This window comes from Triticum urartu, chromosome 5A (assembly GCF_056163025.1).
Source record: "Triticum urartu cultivar PI428250 chromosome 5A, HENAU_Tu73, whole genome shotgun sequence".
Lineage (NCBI taxonomy): Eukaryota > Viridiplantae > Streptophyta > Magnoliopsida > Poales > Poaceae > Triticum > Triticum urartu.
The window spans coordinates 154,870,692-154,882,498 of record NC_141877.1 but is presented as its reverse complement, the minus strand read 5'-3'; the positions used below and the strand labels follow the sequence as shown (position 1 = coordinate 154,882,498).

Genomic DNA, 11,807 nt, shown 5'->3' with positions numbered 1-11,807 from the left:
GCGCAAAGCTACGTAACCTATGCACCCCCTCCCCCCAAAAAAAGCAGCCTCAATGAACATGATCATACTATAGTACCTCGCTTTGCAAGCGCCTCCCTCCATCGACTTGCAATTCCACAAATTGCCCTCCAGAAGGAAGCTGGTGTCCAACCTGATGAATAATCGTGTATAACCCGGGCAGCAGATTGCCTGAACCTTTCTGATAGCCATTTACTAGCGCATTCTCTTGTATATGACGGGTACTCGGTAATGTTTCATCAGGTCTCGGAATAAGACTAGACTGATAATTTTCAAGGATTGTCTTTTTATTTAAATTTTTCTTAGGAGTACGCAACTACATACCATTGTTTTAGTTTTACTAGCAAATGTGTCTGTGAGTTCCAATGCGAGAAACGAACCATCCATATCACCACTTCTCCTCTTTGCCCCTTGCGAATATGTGTTGCCACTTCTCATATTTTTCACCTATTCATGATGAACATGATCATACTATAGTACCTCGCTTGCAAGCACCTCCCCCCATCGACTTGCAATTCCACAAAGTATGATCATACTCTAGTACATCGCTTCGCGAGCGCCTCCCTCCGTCGACTTGCAATTCCACAAAGTTGTAATGATGGTCGGCACCAGCCTTGTCTTGAGTCAATTAATCCGATGGATTGGTATGGGCAATAGAGGTGTTGATCTTGATGATATTCTCCATGCTTTCTCGGCTGTTCGCACCTCGTTCCTGATGAGATACCTTGGGCTGTCGTTGTCCGTTAAGCGTCTCAAGCGGATTCATTTTCAGCACCTTGAGGATAAGGTGGCCGGCAAGCTCTCCCCTTGGCAAAGCAGACATGTCGCCACTGCGGGCCAGGTTGTTCTTGTTAAGGCCATCCTCACCGCTATTGCCATATACCACCTTACGCCTCTCGACATCCCGGTGGAGGTTATGAAGAAAATTGATAGTCTACGGCGCGCCTATCTTTGGGTGGGCCCGGATACAGTTTTCGGTAGAAAATGCAAAATAAATCGGGACCTTGTTTGCAAGCCGAAGAAGAACGGTGGCATGGGCGTGTTAAATTTGGGCAAATTTACTGAGGCTCTTCGGCTTAGGTGGCTTTGCCTTTGGTTTGAGTGGAAGGAGTCCACAAAACCATGGATCGGTATGGGCACACCGTGCACGGATGATGACCGGGCCTTTTTTGCGGCTACCACCCGCGTCACAGTGGGCAACGGACGAACGGCAAAATTTTGAAACTCATCTTGGCTACAGGGCTTGAGACCCCATGACATTGCGCCTCGCATCTTTGACCTCTCCCGAAAGAAAAATTGCTCCTTCTAGCAAGCTCTACACAACAATCTGTGGATCTCTAACATCGACATTTCCAATGGCCTTTCCCTTGGTCACGTCCAAGAGTTTGCAAATCTTTGGGGAAAGCTGAATTATGTCGCCCTTGAGGAGGGGATGGATGATTCAATTGTATGGAAGTTCACTAAAGATGATATGTACTCCGCCTCTTCGACATACAAGGCACAATTTGAGGGCTTACTACTTCGTATCTGGTGCAATCGGTCTGGGCAGTGCGGGGATGGAAATGTTAGCGAGGAGGGTGAACAGCATCCAGCTTCTGCTGTGGCTGTTTTTATGTGGGCAAATTTGCCATGGCAACTCAAGAGAGGCAAACCAGAACGCGAAGTTGGGAGGAGGGTTGTCTTGCCTCACAAGGCCTGGAGGAACTGGGTGAGTTGGGGGGGGGGGGGGGAGCGTCGGTGATGGCCTAGGAGCTGACGTCAGCCAATATTGGCGTCCAAGATATATATCACACGGTGTAGCATTGGGACTGCCCTAATACATTGTAGAATGCCGCTTCAATGCGCAGCGCACATATCTCAAATCATATGCCTGGAACTAGAAGAACACCTCATCTATAACCTTTTGGTCCAAGATCAGGTCGGAACCAGAACAAAGAGATGGGATGCCCTTAGCACACTCGTCCATTAGCCACGAGGTGAAAAAGTTTGGCGTTCACATTTCCCTCCTTGAGCCAGCGCAGACACGATGTCATAGCGACACCAAAGCGCAGAATAACCAGGTTGGCAATAGCAATCTGTACCAAGGATTGCCTGAACAGTGATAAAAAAAAGCTTCGATAAATTCGAGCAGCGATTCCTGGTATGGCAAAGCAAATCTTTACAAGTCATTACAAAGTAGAGAAAGAAGGAAGAAAGCTCACAGTTCTCGCCACACAAAATTCCTGAAGCTCTTACCGAGGACAACAAGGACATACTAGATTTCACCCATGGAGCCTGTGTCTACATATATTCTGAACATAATAAATTGGCAGTTCCCCTATAGACTGAATTTCACACGAGCTATCAATCCTTCTTCACTCGGTCCCTTGCTGCTTTAGCGGAGCTTGAGCGCTCGGCCTGCGAGAACATGATGAATACATGCATAACGGCAGTCACCATTGCCAATCCAGAAGCAAAGAGGATCACTCCTTTCCATGTTGACAAGAGCTGGGTCCACTGTAAGAATCTATGAGCACCATATAGGAGGAAACATGACCAAGACAGGACCACCTGAGCCAACAGCAAGAATTCAAGTGAGACCAAGAAATAAGCTATTTGTATATGGTAATATGAGCTCCCCTTTTATTCTGAAAGAGCATGAGCATAATCTTAGAAGTTCTCATAGCAGAATAGAAGAGCTGCACACATCTGCAGATGTACCCACTTACCTATGGCATGCTATAAGAATAAGAGAAAAATATTCTGTCATGTTGTAGTTGTGTGGGAAAAATGAATAATGTTGTCGTGCCATGTCACATGATCATATTGAGCATTTTCCTGCTTCTTTTTCTATTCAAAGGCACTATTCTAATTCTGTACATGTCAATAGTTTGATAATAAGTGTCGCATTATGTTACAAGGTGCTAAAGGACCTTAAGGGCACATGTGACTGCATACTATTTTAGTTTCTTAACATCCACTCCGTCCATTCCACTCTAACTGTCCCTGCCCTTGGACTCTCCGTTCAAAATAATTGTCCAGCGAGAATCGGTATGTTAATACAATGTTTACAACTTATACCTACTTTAATGATTTAGAAGAGGCTTGGCTGTAGCATGGAATTTAACTGGGGTATGCATGGTCGTGTTTAGTTAGCTCTTCTTCAGATTTAATGTTTTCTTTCCCTGCAAGCTTGGTGGGCTGAGGGTTTTTTCACATTGAAACAGAGGGAGTAATAATTGACGCAGATTTTTTATGTCAAAAGTTAATGATATTGCATAAAATGGTGCCTTGGTTATGTTTTACCATCAAAGATTTCACTGGACGACCAATTGGTATAATTTCCTCATCAAAAGTACCAGTTGCTATATGTTTGTCCAATAACGCGTCCTGTCACAGGGAAAGAAAATTAGTGACTAGCACGTCAGCCAATCCATGGTTTGTTCCAACAGTAACACATTATATGATCATAGTTTCCTACAATTAATATTATTAGTTCCATACCTTTGCTACAAATATATCTTTGCACCATTTTGAAACATCCTCATCCGAGTTAGGCATATCACCCATTGAATGGCGTTTTATGCGGACATGAACCTATAATAACAGTGGAGTTGTAAATATGATTGAAATACCAAAGGTACCAAATCAAAAATCTTCGAGCTAGAATCCGACGGGTTCTGAAAAACAACTCAGGTTGCTATAAATATATTTTTTAATCACAAATATTTTCAAGAAATTTAATGGCTAGAGTTCACAGCTAGTAAATTTCTACAGACTGCAGAAGTTAGAATACTTACAACTGATGATTGTCCCTGAAGAATACGCAGTATTGTTGGTTTAGGCGAATCTTCCGGAATAATCACTGTTGTATCGTAGATAGCTGGGACAAAGTCACGCATAATACTTACAGCTGATACAAATCCCTAAGATGTCACAAATGAAAAAGAATTGTTAGAATAACGACACTTCTGAGATAAACTAAGTACTAAGATGTCGCAAATGAAAAAGAATTGTTAGAATATCGACACTTCTGGGATAAACTAAGTACATGGAGATAAAATTTGGAAAAAATGTTCAAATGCACAGCGTCAAAGTACCAAATATTTGTTCTGACAAAGTGTTCATGTAGGTTTTGACCATCGGAAGGGAAGGCGAGATTTTTTGTTACCATACTAAACGAGTTAATTCTGCAAGACAACAGGTGGTTTTGCCGTAACAGGTGGTTTTGTGGATGCGGTGACGAATATTGAGTCGTTTTGACAATAAAACTGACCAACTGAGTCCACCTGTCAGCACAGCCATGTTAATTAGTTGCCAATGCGAGCAGGCTGATGTGCCGGCAAGGCAGGGCCGTGGCACGAGACAAGGAGAGGAACAGAGGAGGGCAACCACAGGGAGCTTGTCAGCAAGGCAACCCGCTGTGCTCTGGGGGTCACCAGTGGTGAGCCCAGATCACGTTGGTTGCTACCCCGTGTGGTCGCAGTAGCGTCAAATTAGTAGGGGGAAACATCAATGGAGAAGAGAGCATTTTGTGTTTGAGAAGATTTTTCCAAAGGCTCACTTGAGGTGGAGATCGAGAGGCGGCGGCAGCGGTCAGAACTGGAGAAGGGCATCCTAAATTTGGCGACGAACCAGCACAGTAGCCTCCAGTCAACCTTCCCGCTCGTTCACAACTATCCTCTGTCTAATCCCCTTACTAATTTAATTTTGGACCAGCGAATTGCTGCATCGAGGTCATCTTCTTTGTCTCTGACCTTCACTATCTCCAGCATGTCCTCGGACTCATTCCTGCTTCCTGCATGTCCCTAAGGACCATGCACATCCTCTTGACCATGTGTGCATACTCTCGTGCAGGGAGCTGAGCCAGCACAGTCCACCTATGTTGCCATCTGCCACTGTCCAGCCCTCACCCAACACAATCCCGCTCCTCCGCTTCCAAGTAAAACACATGAGTTTCTGGCAAACCAGGACTTCGCATGCACCAACCCCCCTAATTCCATACTCCATTCCTCCTTTCCGATGTGGGTAGAGCGCAGCCGACAAAGGCCACGGCAGCTGGTCCCAGCTCCCAATTTTGACCAGAGAATTGCCGAATCAAGGTCACTGCATGGCTGCTTCCAGTCACATCAGGAGAGAAGAGAATGAGACCGAGACAGCGGCATTGGCATGAGAGAGACAGAGAGAATAGGAGGACCTGACTTGTGGAGCCCATCAGCTCATGTCCACTTAAGCATGAGGCATGAGTAATTCGACGTGAGTTTCTGGGCTCTATGTCATTTTCACCGTGAAAGGTTTGGGTGCAGCACTACAGGCTACCTCAGAAGTCGTGGTTGTTTTTATAAAATATCCACAACCTGCCCATTTGTGTTAACAAAGCCAAAAACCTGTGGTTTTGCGCAATCAACTCTGTTAAAAGAGAAGATAAATCTAAGAATTGTATACGTGTCACAACCAAGCATTATAAAAATTGTACAAAATGAGACCAGGTAAACAGAGAAAACTAGGGACGGATTTGACATCTGATGTGCAAAGTTAGTACTGCACAGAGTACGATATTTCAGTTTGGAAGAAACAAATTGAATACCTTTGTTCGTGGAATCAGCACATTCCTAGGTGCTGTCAAACCCTGTGAGACTGCATATTCTTGAGCTGCTAAAAGTTTTGCTGGAGTAAATCTTGTACCCTCAACAAAAAGGGCAAGCCAAAATGATCTGGGGAAGTCTTTCAACCTTTGAAGACCCGACTGCGTTTAAGAGTGTAAATATCATTAATTTACTATGAACCGCAAAGTATTGTAGTATTAGGTAAGGTGGAAAATACTTTAAGTGTTTTTTCATCCTTTGCCCAGCTTCTCTCCAAAAAGAGGTACTCTGCAAACCACATGGACCAACCAATAACCTGCAATAGTTGATCAAGGTATGAGACAATCAATAACTACTTTCTTCAGCTACATGCATGTGCGGCCCATTCTAGATAATGCCTGTTGAAGTTTCCATAAAAGAATCTACATGGACCATAGAGATCATGCTTGTCTGATGCATAGAGATATTATTATGTCTGTGCCATGATATCCGGCTTTAGTTCTCCAGTGCTACAATTACTTGAGTATCCTCAGTTCCAGCAAAAAAAAAATAGCATCCATTCAATAATTTTAGCTCTGCTTTTTTTTTTCAAATGTGGTAGTTCTGACTTCAGAAGTTGAGCCTAGACTATTTTCTAGAAGAATCAGTTAAGCTTAAAGCTTATAAACAGTTTAGTACTACTGTTATTACTATATGACAGAAGTAGTGTCGCCAAGGGCAACATATATGTTGGACAAATTAACTCTCAGTCTGTCAGCAACCCTTGCTTGCCAGTTATCACTGCATCGACTTGTGCCTGTTTGCTGATGCTCTAAAGTTTACTAAGAAACACCATATCTTATATCCAAACAATGCGGGTTGTTCTTCTTAGATACTATTTTTTGTTTGTATTTTAGCAGTGGGGATGGTCTCTTCTTAAGGTCTTAAATTCCACTTTGTGGAACCTAGCAGTAGGGATGACCTTTTAAAGGGCATCATTCTTCTTCACCACGAGGCCATTAAAATGATGGCCGAAAGGAAATACTAAATATAATAGTAGTGTACCATATAACTTTAGCACAATTCTCCATTTGAGTAATCTTATTTGATTAATTTCCCTTGCCTTAGTCTTGTAAAGATGACTGAACTATGAGTAATGCAGAACCAAATGTGATGATAGAAATGTACGGGCTAACTTACTGGAAGGAACTTTGAGGATTTCTTCATTATAGCTATTGCGCTTCCAAGACATCCTGAACGCTGACCATCAAATCACGGGTAACTCATCATAATGTACTTAACTGATTAATAGTTAAAAACATAATACTTAGTAAGTGATAAAAACCTGTGCTAAAATCCATCCAACCAGCCAATCAATGTCACTTCGATGATTGGATATTAGAAGGGCGTGCTCTTTGCCTAAAGAATTCTTCAGATAAGGTCGTATTCAAAACACATCCTTTTCTAAATATGGTCTAAGTGAATAATGAAATGATATCAGTTCCCAAATGGTAATATTGGCATCAACTCCTTACCCATTAGTTTCCAAGTTGCTGGATCCGCATACACCTGTACCTGCAAAATTTGCATGGACTAATATCAGGGAACTATAGTTGGAAATCAATTACTATTTCAAAAAAGTCCAAACAACTTAAGATTTGCAAACAAGCACTTGCAAATTCTGTTTACTCAACTTTCCACCGAAATTTAAGTACAAGAACTTTTTGTACTGTGATTGAATCAAGGAGGCACACACTTGAATAAAAAAACAGTGACATTGGGTGAGTGTGTTTTGTTCAGTGATTGTTGAAGTTAAGATCACACAGATAAGTTGCTTCCTATTTAATGCAACAGTGAGGAAAACATCATAGTTCAAATAATTATCTAGTACTTCCACTGTGTCAACATATAAGACGTTTTTGCAGTTCAATTTAAACCGCAAAAACATCTTATATTTAGATATAGAGGGAGCAGCACCAGTTCCATTACATGCCACCATTGGGTCAAATTTGTACGCATTACTGCAATACAAGTTCTTGTCAAACGAAAACGTTGAAACGTTCACTCTGAGTATAAAAAAAAAGGCACTACAACATCCCTAACCTGCTTATATACTGCACCCATATCACTCTTTCTTTTGAAATATATATTAGTGCTGCTATTCAGGTTGATTTACAAACACAAAATCAACAGTATAACTGAAAACATGACACAAAGCATCCTCAAATGACATCACAAATTTCAGTTGACTCAACAAGATGGCTTGTCTATTCAGACTTTAACCACTTTGAAAAAGCATGTTGACTTTAATCATCTGGTATAAGCTAACTGATGGTCTTGATTGTGATCAACCCAACCAACACTCAGCATTGCCTTTTATCAAAAAGGCAATGCAAGGTGCTAGGTGTGCCCATCATCATGCCAGATTAAATTGTGGATTATCCAAAGGCATGCAATCTAACTTTATGCAAGTAATTAAGCAGCAAATTCACCCTAAGGTCGCTATCCATGTACCAACTTAAAAGATAAACAAGAGAGGCCTTGTAGCCCAAATGAAGGATCATATGAATATTACACTTTGGTTTAACTTCAGATTTGATGTGGAAGTGGCGTATAAAGAAGAACAGATGGTTGACTTTTTGCTCCAATATTATACATACCTTAATACCTGCCCACCAGTCCACAAGCCAGATCAGCTGAAGCCATAACAACTCGGCCAGGAATACGTTGATCTGCCGGTACAATCGCTTCGAGAATGGCCTTATCGTCAAGAACAATACGGCCTGCAACGTTATGCAAATATAGTAAGAGACCAGGAACGGCTTAATGGAAATTCCAGTGCGAATTAACAGATCAAAGAGCATAATTTGCCAATTTCGAGGCCGCAAATTGGACAATCTCCCAAATTAAGCAGCTGAACTCAAAATGATGGCATCAGATCGGACTGCGTAACACCAACAAAACATATTTGATCCGAGCAAGCGAAGAAGCAACGTGGGCGCGCATGATGAAATCACCAACTCGAACCTACTAAAAGGAAAACATTTACGAGAGACAATTGAATCTCTGCTCGCGAACCTCTCCAGATCACCGCACAATCCCTAGAAAGGGGCCACAGAGAATTACAGGAGACGATTGCCAGACCCGGGTCGCCCGAGGTTACCTGGACAGTGTTGACGACGAGGCCGGAGAGGAGGAAGAGGAGGCCGAGCGGGAGCAGGACGAGCACGAGGGGAATCGCCATGGCCGCCGCCGCGTCTCCTCTCTTGCCGCGGTGTCTCTGGATTACTGGAAAAGCGCGGGGGTTAAGTAGGAAAGATGGGTTCGTTTTCCGCTGCTTGCGGCCGGGCGATGGACACCAACACGGATTTTCATTTTCCTTAAGGGTCTAGATGAAATGCAACAGATTTCAAGCAACGGCGACACTTCACATGGTCCCACCCAGGCCCACAGTATTATAGCTGGCCAAACGGGCCGGGCCAAACAGGCCAGCCCGCGAGCATGCCGGCACGGCCCGCTATGGGCCAGGCACGGCACGGGCTAAACGGGCCGTGCCCGGCACGCGGCACGCCTTGGGCCGTGCCTGGGCTTGGAGCCTGGGCACGCGGGCCGGCACGACACGGCCCGTTTAATTTTTTATATAATTTTCAGATTTTTTAAATATATTTATACCTAAAATATAGCCCAATAGGCCTAAAAACAGCCCAACAGGCTAAATATGTGCAGCCCAGCGTGCTAAACGGGCCATCGGGCCGGCCCGTTTACTAATCAGGTCGTGCCTGAGCCAAGGAGTAGCGCCCGTGGGCCGGCACGGCCCGGCCCGGCTATTAAACGTGCTATGGCGGGCCGTGCCGGGCCAGACACGATTAGCACAGGCCAGGCGTGCCGTGCCGGGCCGGCCCGTTTGGCCAGGTATGCACAGTATTCACGGGCTCATCTCCCCGACACCATTCACAAGTCACAGGCCCTAGGGTCTCGTCGTTTCCTTCCACGAGCCTGTTGAATTGCAAAATATTTTATCTAAACTCGATAATTGCCCGTGCGTTGCTACGAGACAACAGACAATTTTAGTATTTTCACATAAATCATGTCTAACACATAATTTTATGATCCTCATGTATATCAAACAACATAATTCGACTACAATCATTCAATCCAACACAGTTTTGCAAAAGATCATATTGTTTATTTATTTTCATCACAACAATCTGTATAACACACATACGTACAAATGAGAAACAATAGTAGAGTAACTAAAAATAATAGTAGTAGAAGTACACGCCCCCATAGCTAGCACACAACTTAATTTTGTCTATTTATGCGTATGCATTAGCAGTAGCGGTATTAGACACATGCCCCTCTCTGTTTATGCATTAGCAGAAGCAGCACATCATCGGCATCACTCGGTCACGAAAAAAAAATCGCTCCATCTCTCTCTCTCTCCCTCTCTCTCTCAACGCCTGAGGCCTGGTTCATCTTGCGAAATCATGCACAACTCCGGTTGCTGCTCCTCGTCGGCATCACAATTTCACGCCTGGGTAAAACTACTCTAGCCCCTGCGCCTTTCTCACACATGCACACACACACTCTCTCTCTCTCATACGAAACAGCAAAAGCCAGCAAGCCCACGCCGACGTCGGCTCCCTGCCCGTCCCTCTCTTCTCTCCCTACACCTCAAAACGAACCGATCCCCTCCAGCAGCGGCGATAGCACCTTCCTTCTAGCTCCTCCCGGTATCCAGCCTGGGCGGCCTCGCAAATGCGCGGATCTAGAAAAGACACTCTGTTCTGCTTGATTTGAAAAAAAAATGGAGGGAAGGGAACGAACCTGTAACGCGGATGACAAGGATCGCAGTGGATTGGCGGAGGAGATCAAAGGCGTGGCGGTGCCAGGAGCCAGGTGGACGGCGGCGGGAAACCCTAGTATGCATCAGGAATACAAAGAGAGATAGGAGAGATCGTGTGCATGCCTGCATGGAGGAGTTTCGGTTGAGTATTAGGGAGACAAATTAGAGCGTAATTTGAGGCTGCTTTTCTTCTTGAAAACCTATGAAAGGAAAGTCAGAGATGAAAGGGGCGGAAAAAAAATCAAAACTTAGCGATGCGGAGGAGGTCGGACGAAGCTCACGACGTAAGATGGGAAACGGAACGTTCCGTTCCTTTTAGGTAGTAGAGAAATGTATTTCCTCCGTTCCTACATATAAGTCTTTTTAGAGATTTTACTACGGACTACATACGAAGCAAAATGACTGAATCTACACTCTAAAATATGTTTATATACATCTGTATGTAGTTTGTATTGAAATTCTAGAAAGACTTATATTTATGAACGGAGTGAGTAAAATGTTAGGGCAACTCCAAATGGCCGACATAAACAGACATAGTTTCTGTCTATTTTTTGTTCGTTTAGGTCGGCCGAGCGGGGCTCCTCGCGTTGGGACTCCTCGACGACGCGCTAGGTCGCTCCTCCAGTGTCGCCAAGAATGCCACCTCCCCGTCCTCATCCTCCTGCATCACCACCAACGGCGATGGTGGAGGGCGGGCGTTGATCTGGATGGCGCCGCGGCGACGCGCGCTCAGTCGTGAATCAGACATCCCAATCTAGGGAGTCGGACGTGTACACTGGGTCGCGGCATTGCTTCGGTGTGAGGAGAGCACACCGGTTGCAGATCTCGGTTGCGGCACGACCAACACCGAAATGCGGTGGGGTCCAGGTCCCAGCCATACGGGATGTTTATGCCTGGCAACGACAACGGGACGCGGTACTGGTGCTGCATGCGGTGCACCTGAAAGGATCGATATGGTTGACTAGAGGGGGGTTGAGGGAGTCCTGGATTAGGGGGTGTCCGGATGGCCGGACTATACCTTCAGCCAGACTCCTGGACTATGAAGATACAAGATTGAAGACTCCGTCCCGTGTCCGGGAGGGACTTTCCTTGGCGTGGAAGGCAAGCTTGGCGATACGGATATGCAGATCTCCTACCATTGTAACCGACTCTATGTAACCCTAACCCTATCCATGTCTATATAAACCGGAGAGTTTTAGTCCGTAGGACAACGTACACATCAACAATCATACCATAGGCTAGCTTCTAGGGTTTAGCCTCCTCGATCTCGTGGTAGATCTACTCTTGTACTACTCATATCATCAATATTAATCAAGCAGGACGTAGGGTTTTACCTCCATCGAGAGGGCCCGAACCTGGGTAAAACTTCGTGTCCCTTGTCTCCTGTTACCATCCGGCCT

General features: G+C 44.7%; 1 protein-coding gene across 1 annotated transcript; it reads right to left on the bottom strand.

Annotated features, from left to right (window-relative positions):
• Window positions 1–2,117: 2,117 nt before the first annotated feature.
• On the bottom strand, window positions 2,118–8,915 carry LOC125510325 (1-acyl-sn-glycerol-3-phosphate acyltransferase PLS1). Its single transcript, XM_087525699.1, has 11 exons — window positions 8,725–8,915; window positions 8,222–8,344; window positions 7,097–7,136; window positions 6,907–6,980; window positions 6,762–6,821; window positions 5,821–5,898; window positions 5,585–5,743; window positions 3,798–3,923; window positions 3,502–3,594; window positions 3,304–3,387; window positions 2,118–2,568 (listed from the first exon to the last, which is right to left on the bottom strand). The coding sequence occupies exons 1-11, from the start codon at window positions 8,803–8,805 to the stop codon at window positions 2,362–2,364; spliced, it is 1,125 nt and encodes a 374-aa protein (XP_087381825.1). The 5' UTR covers window positions 8,806–8,915; the 3' UTR covers window positions 2,118–2,361.
• Window positions 8,916–11,807: the final 2,892 nt, after the last annotated feature.

Bases quoted from the DNA above. Each gene is read 5' to 3' on its own strand.
- LOC125510325 (XM_087525699.1), bottom strand. From the start codon at position 8,805: ATGGCGATTCCCCTCGTGCTCGTCCTGCTCCCGCTCGGCCTCCTCTTC. The intron at 6,822-6,906 runs GTTTTTATCACT...TTTGATGGTCAG, and splicing joins TTGGATGGATTTTAGCACAG to CGTTCAGGATGTCTTGGAAG. The intron at 5,744-5,820 runs GTATTTTCCACC...TCTTAAACGCAG, and splicing joins AGGATGAAAAAACACTTAAA to TCGGGTCTTCAAAGGTTGAA.